Below are 21,976 nucleotides of genomic sequence, written 5' to 3'. Positions count from 1 at the left end.
TTCATGCACATATCTTTGTTCATCTATCAATGTGAGTTCTTCCACTTCGAGTCTCACCTGTGCTATGCGGTGGTGTTGCAACTTGATGACCCTGGAAACAGCCATCTGCATGCTTCCAAACACAGCCACCACCTCCAGGATTTTATCATCAAATGATGGAGCACAGAAGATCTGCATGGTGTGAGGGATTAACCAACATTGACAGTCGGTCAAAAATACACAGAAGGCGAGGCTTGGCGTTCTCACCAGACATTGTCCATCAAAACTAAAGGCACATATACATTATATCCATTTACATAGTTGTATTTCTTGTCATATTTCTGTTTGTGTACTGGGAAGCTATGACCACTAGATGGCGCCATAACACATAGCTTTTGCGCTGCATCTAAGTGCCGTAAAGATGACACAAAACGTTATATAAAATATCTAAATTCATATTTTTTATTCATTATACTTTATATACTCAGGGAAAATGCATTCCCTTTACTTCCATCAACATTCTAAAAGTAAGCAAGTTATATGCATGTTAGGTTAATTGAATACTCTTGGTTGTCCAGAGGTGCGAATGTCAACCAGTCAAGGACAATCACGCTTCTTGCCGAAGGAAAATGGATGAAAGGATATACTAAATAAAACGTGAATTTTGTTTTTGAATATTTCCTCACCACTTTTTCCACAACAGCGGTTACATAACTCCAAATGTTATAGAATGTGTGTGTGAGTGGGTCCAAGGTTGACAAGTACGGGGGCTCACTCAAGGGTATGTGTGAGTTCGTGTGTATGTGTGTGCAAACAGACACTCTAAAATAAATAAATTTGACTTGACTTGAAATGCTAGGAGCTTTAAAAAGACAAACATGGCTATGCTGTGACTCTCTTCAATGCTATCAGGGTCACCATTAATGCAAGAGCATGGAGTCCTGCCACATTTTGACAACTTCCCTGACAGATTTTCCATTTTCTCCTCAGTGGAACATTATTTGGAGTGGACTCACGTCATCCTCCTTGGTGCCGCCCCAGAAGTTGGTCCCGCCGGCATAGCTGGGAATGTTCAACACAGCGATGCCCTGAAGACTGGGCAGAGGGATGTATTGGCCGTCACACTGGGGGAAATAAATTCATTTCAGGCAGAGGTTTTAAAGATGTCGGGAGCAATGGCATTGTCACTAAATGTCTCACCTCCAGCTGGACCTTCTGCTCAAGGTTCTTGTAGGTCCTCTGCAGAAGCTCCCTGGTTCCCAAGACGCCGTACCACATCATGTTCTTCGTGCGACTCCTGTGACATAAAACTATTTTTACAACATTCCTCTGAAGACAATGTGACATTCGAGTGTTTGAATCATAAATCTGGAAATTAATCAATGCTTTTGGACTGTAGTTGAGAACACGGCCATGCAACTTCCGATCAGTATCATGCTGGAGAGTCACAAGTGTGTCCAATATAAAAAAATATATAGAATTTGCTCACACCTGCATTTTTCTGGATGTTCCTCTCTCTTGTTGTTGAACTCCAAGGAGATCTTAGCGTCAAGTCCGATGCCAAAGTAGTTGTTCATCACACATTTCTCCATGTAGCCCTCTCTGATGGAGTCAGACAGGGAACTTCTCATATTTATTCACACACGTATGAGAATGAGATTCAGTTCTTACAATGAATCCAGGTCAGGGTCAATAAAGGGGGTGGCACCGAAGGGGTCGATGTTGGCCAGCAGCATCTTGCTAATGATGGAACTTCCGGCAATTGAGGCTGCCAGGCCAGCCCTAAGCCCTACACACACAACGAGGAAAAATATAAATAAATCTGTTAGCACTGGTTTGTTAGTAGGTGTTTGTGCATGTTAGCATCTACCTATGTTATGTCTAATGTTTAAAAAAAAAAAACTTAAGTACAGGAGTTGAGTAAGTATTGAATATTTGTAATTTTTGTCAAACTACTTTTTTAAAAAATGAATTTCAGTTTCTACATTGGCATATTTTTGTGTGATTGTAGGTAAATTTATAGTTAACCGCAGATGCAATGCAGGTTAGCATGTTTCCATTAGTGCAGAACATGTTTTAACATACATATTCGTGCATATTGTGTTTGCGTGTTATTTATGTTCATTGCTTATATAAGTGTGAATGCTTCCATCTAAACAGGTACAGTTTATGCGCATGCGTGGTGTGTGTGTGTGTGTGTGTGTGTGTGCATACCAGGACAGATAATGCGTGTGTTGAGCACGGGTAGGTTCTCCTTGCTGGTGGTGAAAGGTGTAATGCTGAAGGAACTGTACGACTGTGTACTGCGACTCACCCTCCTCTCTGTGGGAGAACACACACTCTTGACCGCTATTGGCACACACACAAATGCACACGCACAAACACATGAGGGTCACACTTCTCTTTAGATCGCCAGCACTTAGACACCTGCATTTAACAAAATAGATTAAAATGTGCCTCAAAAGAATATTTTACGCGACTTTCATAGGGGACTGTTTCTTTTTTTGATGATTGCACAAAGGAAATGTGTAAGCTTAACCATATAACTAAATATTTTGATTGCGCATCTCTGTCTAGGCTACTCAGTACATTTTGACACTCGCAACAATGATTGGAATATGATACAAGAAGGCGCCGTTATGTCTTAGTTTACACTATCCTGCAGCTCTGAGCGGGTTCAACAAAGACATAGTTTGTTTTTAATATTTCTATATAAATACTTCTGACTGTTAACGATATTATTATGTTACTTAAAGCATTACCTATAAAGATAATAAAGCTTATTATGACAGTTTGGAAGCGATTAGTTTTATTTAGATGTACCGTTTCCCTTTGAGGAAGAAAAAAAAGGAGACAAAGGTTTGCCTGATTCCCTTTCTCGCATTCTACTGGCTGCAAAATGAGTGGAAGGAAGGAAGGAGGGAAGCAGCTGTATGATAAACAGGAAGAACTTCTGCCCCAAAGACAATAACACATCCTTTGGGCCACACAACGGCGTGAACGTGCATGCACTTATTTACATTTACTTGCAACTTAATATATGATTCTCTTGCTTGATAATAGATGAAAGTGTCGCTTGATGTTTAATGTTCTTCTTAGTCTGTTCCATCATGAATTGTGAGTGCAACATAAAGAACGTTGCTCACAAGTGTTTTCACGGTGCCGAATACAGATGGCATTAAAGTTTCAAACGTTACAGTAGGTGCGACAGGAAAACGCAACCTGCGTCAGCTTTTGAGACGATGGGAACTCATTACATCCACGAGAGGGAAATGCTTAATGCTGTTATTTCCGACTGAACCTCACACAATGTTTTATGGTGTTATTGTGACGAACATCTTGCATATGTCTTAAAAAAAGAGAGAGATGTTTTTTTATGGTGAGGTGTTAAAAAAAACAATAAAAAAATCTTACGTGCTAGGGCTTCCAGCTCCTTGGTGTCTTCATCCTTCTCGCTGTCACGGTTCTCCTCCTCACTGTCCTTACGGAATTCCAGCGGGGAAGTTGGCTCGGATTCGTCCGTGTTGGCATTCTGCTCATCCACCACTGAAGATACCAAGTATTTTTTGTTGATATTACTACAAAAAAGTAACACTAATATGATATTTTCAAATACAGCAAGTAAAAGTGTGATGATAACCATAGAAACTGATGTTAAATTTAAGGAATTGAGTTTGGCCGCTCACTGCAATATAGCAGGCACACAATTATTGTTCTGCTTGGTCTCAGATGATATGGAGTCTATCCCACACCTCTGCTATCCAGTGATGCCTATTCCAATAATAGTGCCAATAAAACACCACTAGATGGCAGTATCGATCACACCTCTGTCTTCTCGCGCAATTACCCGCCTATTACTCTATTTCAGTTACATTTTAGGGGAACTCAACTTTGGATGTGTACGATAGTTCAAAATATTTCAACGTTACCTCTCTCGGCCTGTTCTATGATCTGCCGAAAGGCTTTCTTTAGACTGTTGGCCCTGAACATCAGCTGCTCCCGACTTTTGAAGAGCGCCTGCGGGAAAGCGCCACCGTTTCCACCTTTCTCCGTTTCCTCCTCTTCCAGCTTCTCCTTCAGCGCCGTCAGGCTGTCCTCGCTGGCCGTCTCCTCTTCCGGTTTCTTCTCATCGCTTTCCGCCACTTCCTCCTCTTCCCGTTCTTCCTCCACGATAGGAGGAGTAGCGTGAGGCAGTGGAGGCAGGGCTTGACACTCACTGTTGAGCGTTTGGAGGAGGGAGTCCAGTTTCTCGTTCAGGACGGCACACTATAAGAAAGCGGCATACAAGCAAAGTGAATGGAACTGATGTAGGTGTACCTAATGTTATGAATTTCTTTCTTGACGCACCTTGAGAGACATGGAGTCACACTCCTCTGCGTTTTCTGTGCTTTTTTCGTAGGCTTTCCCTACTTTGGTGACAAAATCTTTCACTGTTTCGCACAAGATCCTGAAAAGGAAACCTCTGCATCAAAAAAGCTGAAAATTAAGATACACTGGCATACAAAGTGAAATCAATTATTCAGACAGTATGGACTGTTTAAATATTGAACAAAGAAAAATGTGGGGGGTTATTTACAATATGTTCAAAGGTCAACCAAAAGAATATTTGTTTTGGTTTGCACAACAACTGCACTACAAATTACATAATAATAAAGAGCTCCAGTTCGACCATGCTCATCACGACCTAATGGTCGCTGGCGCCGACCTGGACTTCTCAGTGAATCACTTACTTGGCAGAGGAGATGACCACAGAGTGCTGCTCCGAGTTGAGGATCTTGGTGAGATGAGCTGCCACGGAATCTTCGTAAGCTGAAATGTGAAACTGGAGTACACGTACATGGTCATATGTATTGTCTTCCATTTGCGTCAATTTTTTTTCGTAAAGCCGCATCGTACACTACCTGGCAGCCGTCCGCACCCTCGGGCGTGGTGGGGCAGCTGTGCTTGGGAGGTATCTTGATCTCGTAGGTCATGATGCTCCAGCGGTCCAGCATTTTGGTGCTGGCGCGCTCTAACTTCTCCAGGGTCTGCGGTAACTGCGTGTCGTCGTCGCATGACGGGCCCCAACCCAACACACGCGCCAGGTCGTTGCCCGTGCCCAGCGGCAGAACTCCCAGCTGGCACTGGAAGGCATCGCAACAGTGATGAGTTGACGAATCACAGTACAATTTTGTGCAACTTTGCGTTTATTTATTCAGAGCCTTAACTGTGTAATAAAACTGTCTCATGGCTGCCACAAAAATCCGAGAGCAGCCCGACACTTTTATAATTGAAGTAAGTTGGCAACAAAGCACTTTTTTATATTGGATTAGGCAATTGTGTGACTAAATGAAGCTTCTCCCTCATTTCAACAGAGTTATTTGGCATCGAGATGCTACAAGATGGTGCCAAAGCAATTATTTTATATTAGACATGGCTTCAGCGCAAAATTATTAAAATTTTGAGTGGATAACAAGAGCTGAGGACGGCCAATATGTGGGCTTCATTGAACTCTTGAGGCTATAACTAAAAGGCAAGTGAAAGCAAGGCAGATTTTTTATATGGCGAAATTGAAATAATTGGGAGTTTTCTGGTTGGCTAAAATGGATTAATAGCATCTCACTTCATTTTGGAAAATGACCTTTTTGAAGGATCCAAAGACATCCATCAGGGAGCGACCTTACTTAGGGGCAAGGCTTTTATTTGCACAAACACATCTTTCGTGTTCAACTAAATTGAAGTTAGGTCAAATGAAAGTGGAGTTTAACAAAGTGGAGTTTAAGGAAAACTACGAATATTTTGGAGTGAGGCATAAATAAGCCACGTCATCTGAAAGACTGCGGACGTGGCTCTTTAGGTGCTGCTGTTTTGTTTAGCAACAGTATTCAGCAGTTAATTACACCTTTTATACTCCCTACTGGGAAAATCAATCAATCTTACGATGACAATGATTTCATTACCTGCTTGTGTAGGTTGAGCTTGTCAATCTCAGACAGCACCCAACCAACGCTGCCGTCACCGCCGCATACTAGTATTCGGAAGTTGTCAAACTTCTGAAACAGGCGAAGACTGACAAAACAGAGTATGACCATATTATTAGAAATAGGATTTTTTTTTTATTTGATAAATATTTAATGTTATATTTAACGCCTTTTGACAAATAGTAAACCTTAGTTTTGATAGACACTTTTATTATTGGATTCTATCATGTGCCGGTGTAAACTTAATGAAGGCGTCTTTGTCATACTCACCCAAGGTGCGGGCCGCCATTGACCAGGTCAAAGACTTGTGCTGGATTGAGCAGCTGCTTAAAGCGCCGCAGGAACTTGACTCCTTGGTTGTCACCACTTTTGGAGTTCACAAAGACCAAGAGGGGACTAGCGCAGGACGGCGGACAGGTGGCCTTCCAAAAGCCTGGTAGAAAATATGTAGAATAGATGAAAAAAAACAACAACACTTCACTTTTCTATTCTTGTTTAAACTCTTGAAAAATAGCAAAAAAAGAAACAGTGATGTTGAAAAACATATATAAAGACAGTATGTTTATATTTCATTTTAGTATCATGATGTGCAAATGTATAATACAATCAATGTGTATACACTTCAGTAAAATCTTGGAATTGTAAAATCATCAAATATAAAGTATACTTGGACAGTACACGTGCGCACACACACGCACGCACGCACACACGTTTAAACACACACACGCAAACACACAACCGCAATGCAACGGGAATGGTAAAGTCAAAGCATCCATTAATGCGCATTGTCCCGTGCAGAGCATCCCGAAACATCACATCCCTAATATTTAGACTTCCGCAATAAGCACTCCACTGCTGGTGCTTTGGCATCACTTCAGTCAAGGATGGATGGATGGAGGTGGGGCTGAGAGCAGAGGGAACGAGGGAGGGAAGGGGAAGTCACGATGCTCCAGCACGTGCTGCCCGTTTCCCCCGCCAGCCAATTACGAGCAATCCCCCCCTGCATCGGGGCACACGGGGGCCCTGGCACGTGAGAATGTGAAGCGAGAGAGAGAGCGAGAAGGGATTCAAAGTGACTCACCCACTTGGATCCCCTTTTACCCTCCTTCCATTCATCCCATCATTCCTATCTCTGTTGCTATCGGCCAATTAGCTGATGCTCGGCTTGGGCGTGTGTGTGTGTGTGTCTTTGTCTGTGTGTTAGACTGTAATTCAATCTCACTCTATCAGGTGGTGATTCCCATTGAGAAGGGCTTTGCTTAATGTATGCTCACACACAAAGACACACACACACGTTTAGACAGACCGACAACACCCACATTGTATTATTGTATTAGCAATAAGGACAGCATTTAACATACCGGTAATGGGTTATTAGTTAGCTAGTACATCTTTTTCTTAAACTTATCAACAAATAACCATATTGGCTCAATTTATTTGTGCTGCTTAACATTAGTTCATTCAACAACATGATGTTGAATACATCAGTTGGCTTAGAATTTTTCATTCCTGATTTTATTTTTTTTTTTGTATTAAAATGTTTTTGATGCGTGCAACTGTATTTACTGTTGCGTGTACTGTATTTGTGACAGAGGAAACTCTAGAAATGTCCACACACTACTCACAAAGAAAGATTACTTTGATAAAACCAAAAACAAAGAAAGAAGTATGAGAAGGATGCGTTAAAGTTGTGCATGCGTGCGTTGCCTACCATCTGAGTCGATACTGTTGAGGGCAGTTGGAGGGATGATGGAGACTTTGCATTGACCTAGGGGACACTTGCGAGGGTAAAGGTCCATGCAGGCCGTGTGAACCTGGAATCACACACAGATATGTTTTAAAAGTAGAATATTGATTTTAAAAAATATGGAGGACTGCGCATGTTCGGAAATATCATGTGCGGCATAAGCTTGATCTGGGAGGACCCGTCTCTGGATGAAGTGGCTGGGGAGAAAGAAATCTCAGGATTCCCTGCTTAAGCTGCCGCCCTTGCGACCCGACCCCGTATCAGCAAAAGAAAACGGATGAACAAGAATATGTGCAGGGAAAGAAAATGTAAGCTGCCACTTCATTTATTCATGTTTTTTTTCCCCGTGTGACAGATGTCTTACCATGGCTTTGCACCAGAGGCAGCGCCAGTCCTGCAGTCTCAACACACTGCCGCATGTCTTGTCGCACACGGCACACTTGGCACTGACGGGCAGGTTGCCCTCCAGCCATTGGTGAGGCATCGCAATCTGTTGGTCACACATCCACATTTTACTACCACTGCTGAATATTATCATGTGGTCAGCAATTTCAAATGACTTACTATACTGTCATGTTATTTTTGTTTTATGATGACTGATGAGTGGATTTTACACATCCACACTTACCCCGTCCTCATCTTCAATAATGTCCTTGCCAATGGAGGCCAGCGTGGTCCATTTGCAGTTGTTAGTGGCTCTAACTGCGCAGCGTTTATGGGCCTTGAATTTACACACTGAAATGACCCCAAAAAGTACTATCATCGCAACGTGAAATACATATCAAGTCAGGGTTGTGCATTCTTTTGCATCTGCTACTTCTGATCTATCCGAAATTTTCATTGCAAGAATAGGCCACGTCATTAGGTACACACACAGAATCTAAAAGCATCCAAAGCATGAGAGAGATTTAAGATTATATTTATTATTGTGGTTATAGTTTTTCAGCGGTGTACAAGTGCACTGCATTACATTTTAGCGTATGTGACCTTCGTAAGCGGAGCCCTGAGCAGATGTGATGTCAACAGCAAGTGGCAAAATACATTTTTAGAGGGTGAGCTATAATTTCCATAACTTTGGACCCTTTTTTTTTACTTGGCAATTGTTTTTAATTCGTTCAAATTCCTTGCTATCAATATTTTTCTCTTTGTATGTCAAATGTACATGACTTTTTGTTGTCCCTTTAGAGGGTGCTTAATAGAAAACAGTATGAACCCCTACGGTGAGATGCAGTTAAGAAAATTTTTCACATCAATTGTTTTATCAAAGTCAAAGTCAAAGTCAAAGTCAGCTTTATTGTCAATCCCTTCATATGTCAAGACACACAAAGAAACCGAAATTCCGTTTCCTCCATCCCACGGTGACGAGACATACAAGTAGGCGACACAAAACAAAAACAAGAAGGCACAAACCATAAATAATAAATAATAAATAAAATAAAATGAGCGATGAATAAAAACAGACCAATAACCCATTGAATATGAGGGGCAAAACCGAGCCAGTGAGCATTTTATGCATGAAGAGATCGTGCAACACAAGTTGAATGTGCACACCCCAGGCTGAAATGGTCATGAAACATTCATAGAATGTTTCGCATAATTTCTCATATAGTTAAGCAGTATGAATGGAACACTGACCCTCCCCCCCCCCTTCCCGAACACACATATGCTGGTCATTAAGTGAACTCAAACAAATATCGTCATATCTGGTAACAGTGATCAATGTTTCAGTCTAGTCAACTGCTAAACAATGTTAGGAAGCATTAGCTGAGCATTAAGGCAATAAACAGAACATGATAGCCAAGGCATCCTTTCTGCGTGGCACTGAAATGGAGACGTGCGTGCATGCGTGTGTGGTTGTGAGTGTGTGCATACACAAGCGTGTTTGTGGCTAAGGAGCACAAATCAATCTCTGCCTTGACAGCCGGCCAAAAAAATCGAAAGGAAATCCGAGTCGATGATTGCTGCGAGACTTGTGTTTTATGTGCTCCTGTCACTCTCTCTTTCTAATTCTCTTTCTCTTCCTCCCTCCCGCGCGTGCACACACACACGTAAAGAGTTGCTATCAATCCATTACCATACAACACCACGAATGACAGTAAATAGTAAACAACAATAATAATAAAAGCTGAATCAAATGTGCGTTGTTGTTTTTTTGGCTCAAATGAAGTTATACTAGTTATACTAACCATATGCAAAGGCGCATAGATAAAATACTGATGGATGACTGACTGACTAGTAAGGGGAGATCTTATTGTGCTCATTAAGTTCTGCTTCCTGCCACTTTACACCAGTGAGGAATATGGCGTCACTGACGTTATTGTCTCCTGGCAGGTTGTATTAACGCAAAGAGACGTGTGAAAATCACATGTCGGTGCTCGTTTGACTCACGGTGGCCAGCATACAGACAAGGGTTTACTGCAGGTCACATTATTTTTAACTTCAAGATAAACGTTTTAAACGATACGTGCAGTATACCACATTGGAAGAGCAGGCGCAAAAAGTCCAATCTAGGGTCAACACAAGCTACGCACAGCATTTGGGGAAATTGGGACAGAGTCCTTCCGCCAACTAGTGAGTAATGGATGACCCCGAAAACGCTTTAGAATTGCGTATAGAAGTCACAAGATAGAATTCCTTGAATGAATGGCAACACTCAATATGTAAATGTCAGGCGCATGTCAAAATGACCCCACGAGCATTCTTCTATTTATTTATTTATTTATTTATTTATTTATTTACTTATTTATTTATTTATCATATTTCAATTTTATTCTTTTCATTTTTATCTTTGTAAATGAAGAATTCATTCCTTAGGTTGTGCATGTGTACCTAATGAAGCAAGTTTTTATCGTTCACAAAAACACATATTGTGTTTTTTGTTGTTTTTGGTGGCTTACTTGACAGTAAACGTGTGTTTTGGCATATGTTTACATACCTTCGCAGGAGAGGCCGTGAGACGTGACCCCAGACAAGCTATCTTTGCAGACGTTGCAAAAGGTGGGCCGTGCGTGCGAGCAGGCGTACCAGTTGTGCATCCCTGAGAAATGTTCCACATTAAACTGAGCCGTCTGGCAAAGAAGAGGTTAGAATAGGTTGGCAGCACCGGGATAGCGAGTACAAACAAACAACAAGGCAAGCACAATGCACATCGTTGTCCAAGTCATAAGTGAGAACACGGGATGGGCATCAATCGTCAATTAACTGATCATTAAGAAGTTTGTCATGACGGTAATATGAAATTTGATGTCTACAAGTCACTACAGGGTCAAAACCGGCAGAGACACTGTTGATCCAGTGTCAATTAATTTGCTGTGGAAAATAAAAGAACATGATATCATCCGTGGGAAGCTGAGTTGAATCCATGCCGTGCAGAACTCATTATTCTGCTCAATACGATGCCAGTATGGAGAAAATAGCTCAGAAAAATAAAAATGGATTGATGTTCCACATAGGCAATTGTGAAAATGTAGTCAAATCGTTCATCTTATAATTATTTCAAAGAATAGAAATACAGATGTTGCAAAAAAAACAAAAAAAATGTTTAAAATGTTTAAGAAAAATAAGAAAATTTGCCATTTTGGACCAAATCTATTCACTACAGACAGACGGCACTCTAGTCTTTTTACATAATTAGACTTCCAATTAAAGACTAGGTATCAATTAAATCCATTAACCTTGTGTGTCACTAAATCACAGTGATTGGATGAGTTGAAAAATAAAGTAGAGGGCCACAAGTCATCCTCCGAATTTCTGATCTAGTTTATGCATCTGCTTTATTGCTATTCATTTTGCAAACTAGATTTTTAGACGTCATAGCTGTGTACAGCTTCAGCAAAATTGAAGAGAGTGATTCAATTCCAAAGTAGACACCCTGATTTCCGAATAAATCAAATCAAATTAGCGAACGAGTGTCGCCATGCTCGGCGACGATTTAACAAAATGGACACCTGTTCAGAAGAGCATCCTCCACTGGGCATCCTCAAATAATAAATTGCATTCACTTGAAACTGGCTTTGTCGCACACAGTCACAATTCATCACTGTTGACATCTTGTTGAGAGTGCGCACTGTGTGTGCATGTGTACCCCCTGTGCAAGCTCTGGGGGGGTTCAGCTGCATTGCAGTACAGAAAACAGAGTAGGCAGGATGCAGGGGGGGCTGTCCTTATATAAGATTTCCCTCCAAAAAAAACAGCGCTTTTTTTTTTTTTTTTTTTTGCACTGTGCTTCGCCAACACTTTCATTTATTATTCAAAACAAAAAAACTGCCTCATCAACAGTGTCCCGCAATGAGTATTAAAAGTTATTGTGAGTTGTGGAACATGGCGTATTATAGTCATCAAGTGCGTCAATAAAAGTAGACTTGTCCTTAATCTAAAAGCCCATATATAGCATCAATAAATTCTCCTTACCTCGTAATGCTCTCTGGACTGGACGGACTTGAGCGAGCTGATCCAGTCCTCCATCTCTTTCCGGTTCTCGGCACAGAGAATGAGCCTACGGAAGGGGGTGATCACCTGGAAGAGAGGAGGAGATGAGGAGACGGATGCTTCCCTCTCCGCCGGTGCGACTGAGCGGGGAGAGCGTTCGTCTCTGTCTTTAAGGCAGGGAAAAAGATGAGGCGCCCCCACCTCCCTCTATCCACCTCACCATCTCCCTCTCTCTCCCCCTCATTAACGCGTGTTCTCTCATCCCCTAACACCTTCTTGAGTTTGCTCCAGCACTTTCCCGCCCTCCCTCTCTCCTTGCTCTTCACATCGCTCTCGGCTAGATATATGCTGACAGGCGAAGAAATGCAGTAAAGGCTAAGAGCTTCCACCCAGCCTCTTGTGTGTCTGTCTGTGTGTGTGTTTAAAAGTCAGATACGCTACACAACCTCTCAGGTCTACATCACTTATTAATGTGCTCCCTCATCCCATCACACTCTTCATCTTCTCAAAAAGTAAAAAACACAATGCCATAAACAAAAAAGAAAGAAATTCTACAGTAACCGATTTTAAATTCTCAGTGTTTCTAAAAAAAAAGAAAACAATTCCAAAGTAGTTGTGGAAAAAGCATACATAAAATCAGATTACAATGATTTACCGATTCTTTTCTTCCTATATTTAGTTGAATACACTACAAAGAAAAGAGATGAATGGGTTTTTTTTGGGGCGATTATTCTCTCAGAAACATCAAAAGTGTTCTGTTCGAACGAGCCCACATTTTAAACGATTTTGGAAATCATAGATGTTATGTCCTCTGGGCCAAAGAGTAAAACGACCCTTCTGATTGTTAACTGCGTAAAGTTAGTGTTCATGGCACGGATAACTAGCACACTTGCGATAGCAAGATTAATGCTGAAAAGTACATACAGGTTGTGGAGCAAAATATTCATCTAAGCAATGTTTTTTTTAAAGAAAATACTGCTGATTTTAGCAAGAATATGCCAAGCCACAGTGTGCAGGTTACAAACGGAGTGGTACTAGCCTGCATGCTAGCCTTCTCCTCGTGAAAATGAGTGGTGCATTATGAAGTACAGAATAGACCCCAGACAACTTCAGTTGTTTTGTTCATCAAGCAAGAAAGATTTCCATCTACAAAGCTTTCTGCAGGCATGAATTATAGAATGAGTGAATACTCGCCCCCTCCCCTCCACAGGATTACAATTTCTAGTTTACAATAGTTTATCAGTTTGAATATTAGTTATCATGACTTTGTAGTGAATTCAGCTGAAGTGAAAAGGATTTGAAATCCTTGCATTCGGATTTCATTTGTTGAACTCAACGTCCCAACTTCACTGGAATTGCTGTATCAATAATACTTTTGACGTTCATTAAGATTTCATACGTTGGTTTTTTTCCCCCCCAAGAACAGGATGGTTGTACGTCAACTCAGTGGACTGTGTCTGGACGTTTGTCATGCATTTTAAATAAGTAGATGAAAGCACAACGGGAAGAGTTGCTCAAACTACCGCAGACTTAACACAAAATTATGTCAAATCATCACAATTTGCAATATACTCTTGAAAAGTAATTTTTGCACTCATGAACAAAACACAACGATACACTTCTGTCGTTTAATCACCGTTAGCAAACCAGGCGACGACTGTCCCCCTGAAGTGCCTGATTCTGCACTGATGAATAAGCGCTGCCACGGTCCGAAAAAACAGCCACTCATCAATCACCTAAATCACGATTGCAATCTATCTGGCCCAGGAGCTCCAATCAATATCCACTTACATCTGGAAACAACCTGTATGTTCTTGTGTGTCTGTGTTTGTGTTCTCATTGCCCTTTAATTGCCCTCCAAGCTAACCGTGTTAGCATTTTCTATTGTTTATTGTGTAAGTGGACACCACGACTTGCGAATTACAGAAAGTGCATGGTTTTGCGTTTGGATGATATCCCACATCAGCCCTTTTCACAATATCAACTATTCAAACGATTAAAAAAGAGACCATTTCATAAAAGCGTCAATGTAATACTTGCGGTTGTATCACCGACCATCAAATCCCCTCAATTTTGGTTAATGATGGGGTTGGATTAGAAATCCTCCATTTTTGTGGACTTCACTGGAGTCTCCTATTTCCCTTTTTTTTATCCGTCCATAAGTGAATATTTAACAAAAACAGTGTCGCGTAACCAAGAGAAAATTAATCAGCCACAAGTTTCCTCGGGAAATGCACTCTATTCATTTTCTGTTAAAGCTGACCTCAACTCTTCTTTGGCGCAAGAATATGGAGTAAACCATCGGTCTGGATGAATGTGCAAATATTTCTGCGGACACATTTTCAACATAGTTCCTGTTGCTATAATAGTAAAGTGCCTGAATTCTTTTGTCCACATAGCGTTCATGATTTTGCATGGGACAACACTATCCAAAATAACAATCACTCAGACACACTTTAGTCTGGCGTTCCTCAAGGAAGTGTTTTAAGTCCAATCATTCTCTAGAAGGGTTGGACCTTTCTTTTCCACTTAGTAAGAACATCAAGTAAAAATTGTTGTATTGATACATATATTGATACATGATTGCATGATTGTTACAACAAACATTTCCACACATTAAAATATTTGAGAAATTCTTCACAATAGCTACTGTAGTTGCAAAAGGGGGGCCTCACTCTACATTTATTAACTTTTTATTTACTGTCCAAAAACATATCATGTTCTGTTGTGATGTTTACTGTTAGGCAAAGGCATGCATTATGTCATTGAATGTGTGTGTCCTGTTGTCCCTGCTGGTGTTGGGTATAAGAGCCGGTGATTGGTTGCCGGGGGAAACAAGAACAGCCGTTTCCTAACTTGGCTGCAGGCATCCCTCAAATGAGGAGAACCTCCCTTGATGGCTGACCTTCACAACTGCAAGTGTATTTGTATATTTGCGTGTGAGAGAAAGAGAGAGAGTGTGTGCGTGTGTGTGTCTGTGTGATAATGTGATGAGGAGCCTCATTATTACCGACGGCGAGCAACTACACAACACTGATGCACGTGCACAAGCCTTAAGGTGCATTTCAGTGATTTCAAGAGGGTGATGGGAGCAGCCCACGCTTATCCAATCAGAACGAGTGAGTCAGTGAGAGGAGGCGGATCTTCCATGTCGACTTTGTGATGGGGATTCGGGTTTGGAGGGTTGGGAGGGGGCGTGAGCCCTCCTTCTCACATGGACTGCAAGGTGCTTCGTCTCGGCGCCGCAGCGATGCTGCTTCATCAAGTATTCACACCTCATCCTCCTTCTACAAGGCTCCCCATTGGGCGCTGATTTACATATTTAGGGGCTAGAATAATCCCAGACACTTCTAAATATTTCAATATCATGTACAGTATATCGGGGAGAGATATCAGAGGACTCCAGTGGGTTTCTTTTTTAATTCTATATATAAAGTGCTGCTGAAGGAAACGGGTTGGTGTTTGAAGCTTGAATTTGGATTTCCTGTGTGGAGTTTGCATGTTGACCCTGTGCGTGCGTGGGTTTCCTCCAGCTACTCACTGTTACGCCCACATTCCAAAACCAAGAAGACTGTTCTTAGGTGCGAATGTGAGTTTGAATAGTTGTCTATATTTGTTCAAACGATATGTGCCGTGTGATTGGCTGGCGACCAACCCAGAGTATTTCCCGCCTCTCACCCCGAAGACAGCTGGGATATGCTCCAGCACCCCAATAACCCTAATGAATAGAAACAAGATAAAAAATATATGTACGTGTACGTATGTAAATGAACAGACCAATGTTTATGTTGTGTGTGTAGGTAGAAGTTTACATTGCTTCTACATCTATAATTGGCCATTTGGAGACTGTAATTGTCGACCAGTGCACCACATTTAAAGGTAATGAAAGAAGCTGCTTTGAGTAACCATGATTGAAGTTAGCTGTGACCACTCCCACAGATGCTCAGCCCTCCCTCGCACAGATCCGAAATGACAAATTTTGGCACTGTCCAATTTCCACCCGGAGCTGCATCACACGTTCACAGTTCTTACACTGGTCAAAAAAAGACAGAAGAAAGAAGTAAGCTGGCCATGAAAAGCAAAATACTAAATTAAAATAAACATGTTATAAATTTCTTCCTGCCCGTGGCAGTCAAATCAGTTACGCAAATCAATGCCCTTCATTCAAAAGACTTTAAGAGAATAAAAATTGAAAATTATTTCTAATGCCTTGGCTAAACATTTAGCTCTGGCACATGCAGCACATCATCCTAAACATTTTCATGGCACCTTCCAGCCATCTCCTGACTCCAGGCAGCACCCACCTGCACGGCAAACTCATCATCACAGGAACGATAGACGAACAGACAGACCACAAGCAGAATATCTTTCTTGGTCCAGTCTCTGAAGTCTCACAGCTGCCCCCACCTCGCGTGACTCTCGATGCACGTGTCTTCGACCCCCGCTTGGCATGCCGTGTTACCTTTCCACAGCTCAGGCAGCCACACACTGTAGCATCACTGCAGGATTTCCCACCCTTACTCATCCCGCCTTCCCCCTCAGTTGTAGCCCCCACCAATCACACTTTATGTCCTCACACTGGAAACTGCCTTCTGTTCTATTTTGGGCTTTCTCCTTCATCATTATCTCCCACCCATTTTAACGAGACTCTGATGGTGAGCCGTCCATCTCGATACTTTTTGGCACGCAGGAATTTTTATTAAGCCTACTGCACACACACACACACACACACACACACACACACACATTTGAAGACGCGCTCACACGTGCCGCAGCTACTGTTAATCTCATTTACGGATACAGTCGAGGATAGGTCATTCCCATGCAGACATTTCAAGGCCCATGAATGCTAAAAATAGCAGCACGCTCTCCTCGGGGTACTGTTCTCCTAACAACAACTCCTCCTTACCCCCGTCCTTGTTTCTTAATATAGCATCACCCAGGATGAGTGAAGACATTTTTAGAAGCTGGTTTTTTTTCTCACTGCTGATATTTTAGGTTTGTTACGTCATACACAGTGCTTGCTTCCAGGAAATGTCAGCTGTGATTCCCCAAGTGAAGATGCCATGAATAATCAAAATATCATCTAAAAATATGCCGGGAATATTCAAACCCTTTTAGCGTATGAATATTTTGATGGTCTTCATTTCCATTATCAAGTTGAAATTCATTAAATTCTCTGGTCTACACAAATTTATTATTATCATATTACAGTGATCCCTCGCTACTTCGCCTTTCGTTTATCGCGGTTTCACTATATCGCAGATTTTTTTTCCAAATTAAAAAAACATTTCAAAGTCAAAATAAAACTTCTAAATTGAGGAAACGTGTCTAACCTTTAGTACAATGTAGTGATGCTCCAAATGTTCGTTTACATTCCTTTAGAAGTCCGTTTTCGCGTGTTAGCACGATCACCAATTACTATCTTTCCGCTAACTCGTTAGCCTGCCCAGTACTTCTTGTTGGTGACCGTACTTTGCGGATTTCACTTATCGCGGGTGGTTTTTGGAACCAATTATCCGCGATAAACGAGGGATTACTGTAATTTCTAAACTATTTTAACAATAACGTTGGCAGTGAAAATTCTGAAGGCAACCTTCCAAATCTAGACATATTCTCCCATTCAGAGGATGTGGCATGCAAAGAAGGTGAACTCACTGTGAAGCTGTTGTTGACATTCTTGGTACTGGACTCCGCAACGCTGGCATCTGACAGGTCCACCTCATCAAAGATAAGTGACTGCAGGAAAGGTGAAGACAAGGGTTAGCATCTATTTTCTTACTCGATACATTGAATTTAACATTTTGACAGTGATTTCTACGGCAACAATGACGGGCGAAAGGCCTTATCATGGGTAAAGCAAGGCAGACCTGGAATGGGGTGAGAATGAAAGCATTTTTAGATGTGCACTTTGTCAACCAATCCACACCAAAAATGGATGGCACTATTTTGGAGGTGCTATGTGGCACTTCTAATGGCAATAGCACCTTCTGTAGGGGTGCCATATGCCACGTAAAAATAGATGCAGCGCGCAGTCGAGCGTCTTCACTGTGGTTTCCGAAAATAACTCATTTGAGCAACAAACTGTCAAATATGAGAAAGGGCTTGCCATGGTTGGGTAATGTCTCATTTTTTTAGACTCTAGGGAAGAACAAGGACTTTGGTGAAAATTCGTTGAGAGATTCACTCTGGCACGGATCCACACAAAACTTTGGGTTGCGAAATGGTTCACAACAATATATACTGTATATGAAAACAAAACTACAATGACAGTAGAGCAAAAACCTCCATCACGTCTCTCGAACAAGTTCGATACCAAAAAAATGACGTGCCATGCCAATATAGCGAGGACATATTTATGGCTGCAATTAATGATTATTTTATGAATTTATTGATCAATCCAGTTAAATCGGGTAAACCAGATAAACCATGTCTCTTTTTTTTAATGACTGAATTATTGCTCATTTATCGTTGCAACTCTAGAAAATATAAAAAAATATATATATATTGGGATATAAACTGTGTTTTGCAGTTTAAGTTCATTTGCATATCAACATCACATTGAGAGTCTTGGTTTTAGGTTTTCACTGCACCATTACCTTAAAGCAAGACCAAACTGTGTGTTTGTGCGTGTGTGGACCAAGCTTCCTTCCGCAAAATAAAAAAAAACACCCGGTGTTACATTTCATGGCAGGCGCTCAGTTTCCTCAGGTTTGTCAAAACAGTGTGTGACGGGGGTTGTAAGGCACTGTAAGGACAGCAAGGGCCGACCACATTCATTCATATAGCTCCAAATAAGACCAAATGATCTGGACCTTTTAAGCGATAACTCACTTTGTTTGTCAGGCAGGAAATGCGCTTGACCACATAATAGCAGTACAACAAATCCACTGTGTTTTCTCTGTGGTTGCGGCAGCATGTATTAAATACCAAGGACATATTGGCAAGCATCCATTCTCAACACCGCTTATCCTGTTCAGAGTTGCAGGGGTTGCTGGAACCTGTCCCAGCAAACGAAAGGTGGACTACACCCTGAACTGGTCAGCAGCCAGTTCGCAGGGCACACGTAGAAACCAATAACCATTCACAACCACATGCACACCATCAGAGACAAGCAATAACGTGTATTTGGCTGATAAGGTGGTGTCCATCAAAGCAGCAGCTGGACAACAAGCAGGACTAGGAGATGACGTCCTAATGTGTATATGTGTGTGTGTATGCATGTGTGTTGGCCAAAAAGTGCCAACCCAAACACCCTGTTACGCTGTTGACCGGCTCATGGTTGCGTCATACTTAAGTGTATTTGTATGTGTTTTATGGCTTTTTACAGTCCCTTTGACACTCCCAGTCACACACAAACTTGTTTCCACACTAATAACACATGCGAGCACACAAAACTGTCTTGAGGGAAGCTGTAATGAAAGCTGACAGCAATAGTGGACAAAAGCAAAGTGTTCCAGACCCTCTATAGCGCCAACATATAGTACTGTGCAAAATTCTGTTATTTTAGCCATGCTATAATGAACATACGTGTACATATGCCACTTGGTGCAATATTGAGTAAGATTGAACGGGCTTCAGAACACATGATGTTCGACTTCTGATCTAAAACTGAAGATGGCTGTCGGACAAGCAACATAGCGCACAAACAATGGAAGCCTTAACTTATTTTGACTAAAGATTATGTGTATTTGCTGCCGAAACTGGAATTAGAGCTCGACTGATACAGGACTTATCCAGAATATCCAGTGCAAAAAAAATGCAATAATTGAAGTTGAATCAACCTTTAATATATTTTAGTTACTCATGTATTGAATGTAAATAGATGGATGGCACTGGTTAGTATGTTGGCCTCACAGTTGGTGTAGGATTTGAGTCCAGCGCCGGAACTTCCTGTATGGATGTTCTGATAGTGCCTGCGTGGGTTTTCTCCAAAGACATGCATGGTAGGCCGACTGACCATTCTAAATTGTCCGTAGATGTGATTGTGAACGACTGTGCCATGCGATTGGCTGGCGACCAACTCTGGGGGTACCCCACCTACTGCCCAAAGACTGTCGGGATAGGCTTCAGCACGCCCGAGACCCTCGTGAGGCTAAGCGGTTCGAAAAATGAATGAATTTATGAATGTATTAAATGTTGCATTTTTTTGTTTTTTCTTTGCATACACAAAAAAATGATGCTGTACCAAATTCTAAGGAAACACAGTTCCTTTCATTAAAAATAAAATGTATTTGTGAATGTATGGTTTATGGGAGGGCAAAGTACGGTTGTTTGTATTTGAATTTCTTACTTAACCTGTGCAAAGTGAAGGACTGCTATACAGATTGTGATTTTATGCATGCAAAAATGTTGTCGGAAAAAGTCAAATTCTAAAAAAATATAGTGCTTTAGTTTTCATATGGTTCCAACTAAATGTTGAATTACATCAAGTAAATATTTGATGTATCAGCCAGGCTCTAATTATGATGCATTCATGTCATATGGAAACACATTTAAGCGATGATTAATCAAAGGTGGACCCCATGATGTAACTACACGGCACTAGTGCATCTCTACAGGTGATGAGCTTAAGGCTGTACTGTGCTGACCCGAATTCTCACTAGGCCCTCCTCAGATCCGCTGGCACCCAGAGGTGGGGGTGAGCACCGCGCGCCAGTCCAGCACACTGACAGAGCTCGCCAGCATATGCGGCTCCGGGACGCCCGGCGCAGCGCTCGCTCTTGCCAGCGGGCCAACGCGCTGCCGGACTAGCACGCGCATGTACATGGACCGGGAAGTGGTGAAGGGGGCGGGCATGGAAGGTAAAAGTAAAAGAACATAAGAATATTGTGATGTGATGTTGTATTCAAAAAAAGTTCATGTGATTTAGATCAAAATAATAATTGTAAATAAATTATGTAGTATATACACAAATTAATACATTCAGGATAAACATATGATTACAAATAAATACATGTAAAATGATAAAAATAAATGACTATCATAGCAATTATAAAATTGACAAAATAAAATTCGCAATTGATTCAAATACAAAGGAAATTCTCCAAAACATCCACACATCCATTCGTGCATTAACTTCTTCTCATCCAGGTCTGGGTTTTTAAAAACAAATACATACAAGTTCATTTTAAATATATGCCCCCAATAATAATACAAAAAATATATATTTAACGCTTCTACAGCTGATAGTTAGCCATATGGTAATAACATTTGTTTTCTCCTGATATTAATAGGAAAACACATAGATATCCGTGTATTCGTACAGCCTATCATCCACAAGGTTGATCTCAAAATTGCAATTTGCAAATGTGGGACTTCTGAATTCACTGCAATGTGTCACATAGGAGCAGAAATCTGTGTTAATCTAAAAATAACAGTTATAGGGAATTTTATTTAGCAGTGGTTGGACTATTACCAGACTAAACAGATTGTTTAGACTTTACCAGACTAAACAGATTGTTTAGAAAGCTATTTATTGAAACAACAAAGATAGAATGGGGAAAGAAGATGTGCAAAATGCTGTTAACGTTTGTGAGCCTGCAGGTACTGGAAGTGCTAATAATTTTTTTTAAATATTTTTTTCCCCAATATGAAAATAAAAAAAAAATAGCCAAACCACTATTATTTGCATTCTCTCATCCAAATGGTGGTTTGACGATTATTTGTTTACTAATTCAAATGTACATTACCTTTGCATCTTTGGCATAGTAGAGTGTTCGGCCTCTCAGCTTGAAGTAACGCTTCTTCCACCGCTGGAAGGAGCTGGTCTGTTTCAGCAACAATCCTTCCTTTATGCTCGTCTACAGGAAGGGAGTGGAAAGAAAAAAAACACAGAAATAAAAAATTGTTTTATGGTCCC

At 41.2% G+C, this 21,976-nt stretch overlaps 1 protein-coding gene across 7 annotated transcripts in view; it reads right to left on the bottom strand.

Annotated features, from left to right (window-relative positions):
• Positions 1 to 21,976, bottom strand: part of dgkh (diacylglycerol kinase, eta) — a 39,020-nt gene that overhangs the window by 7,686 nt on the left and 9,358 nt on the right. For 4 of the 7 annotated variants that reach the window (XM_037239275.1, XM_037239278.1, XM_037239274.1 and 1 more), the window contains exons 3-22: positions 21,807 to 21,917; positions 17,773 to 17,853; positions 12,097 to 12,201; positions 10,622 to 10,754; positions 8,315 to 8,421; positions 8,051 to 8,176; positions 7,651 to 7,753; positions 6,210 to 6,372; positions 5,919 to 6,027; positions 4,881 to 5,102; positions 4,710 to 4,801; positions 4,327 to 4,426; positions 3,909 to 4,245; positions 3,394 to 3,525; positions 2,194 to 2,328; positions 1,651 to 1,768; positions 1,471 to 1,581; positions 1,180 to 1,276; positions 996 to 1,103; positions 58 to 171 (exon numbers count right to left, since the gene is read on the bottom strand). In XM_037239275.1, the coding sequence (XP_037095170.1) occupies positions 58 to 171; positions 996 to 1,103; positions 1,180 to 1,276; positions 1,471 to 1,581; positions 1,651 to 1,768; positions 2,194 to 2,328; positions 3,394 to 3,525; positions 3,909 to 4,245; positions 4,327 to 4,426; positions 4,710 to 4,801; positions 4,881 to 5,102; positions 5,919 to 6,027; positions 6,210 to 6,372; positions 7,651 to 7,753; positions 8,051 to 8,176; positions 8,315 to 8,421; positions 10,622 to 10,754; positions 12,097 to 12,201; positions 17,773 to 17,853; positions 21,807 to 21,917 (2,604 nt within the window). Of the gene's footprint in view, positions 1 to 57; positions 172 to 995; positions 1,104 to 1,179; positions 1,277 to 1,470; positions 1,582 to 1,650; positions 1,769 to 2,193; positions 2,329 to 3,393; positions 3,526 to 3,908; positions 4,246 to 4,326; positions 4,427 to 4,709; positions 4,802 to 4,880; positions 5,103 to 5,918; positions 6,028 to 6,209; positions 6,373 to 7,650; positions 7,754 to 8,050; positions 8,177 to 8,314; positions 8,422 to 10,621; positions 10,755 to 12,096; positions 12,208 to 17,772; positions 17,854 to 20,705; positions 20,865 to 21,806; positions 21,918 to 21,976 lie in introns of those variants that run through there. The other 3 variants (XM_037239280.1, XM_037239276.1, XM_037239279.1) reach the window with 3 other exon arrangements.

The sequence above is a fragment of the Syngnathus acus genome, chromosome 21 (genome assembly GCF_901709675.1).
Source record: "Syngnathus acus chromosome 21, fSynAcu1.2, whole genome shotgun sequence".
Lineage (NCBI taxonomy): Eukaryota > Metazoa > Chordata > Actinopteri > Syngnathiformes > Syngnathidae > Syngnathus > Syngnathus acus.
Note: the sequence above shows the minus strand (reverse complement) of the source record. Positions and strands in the feature narration are given on the sequence as shown.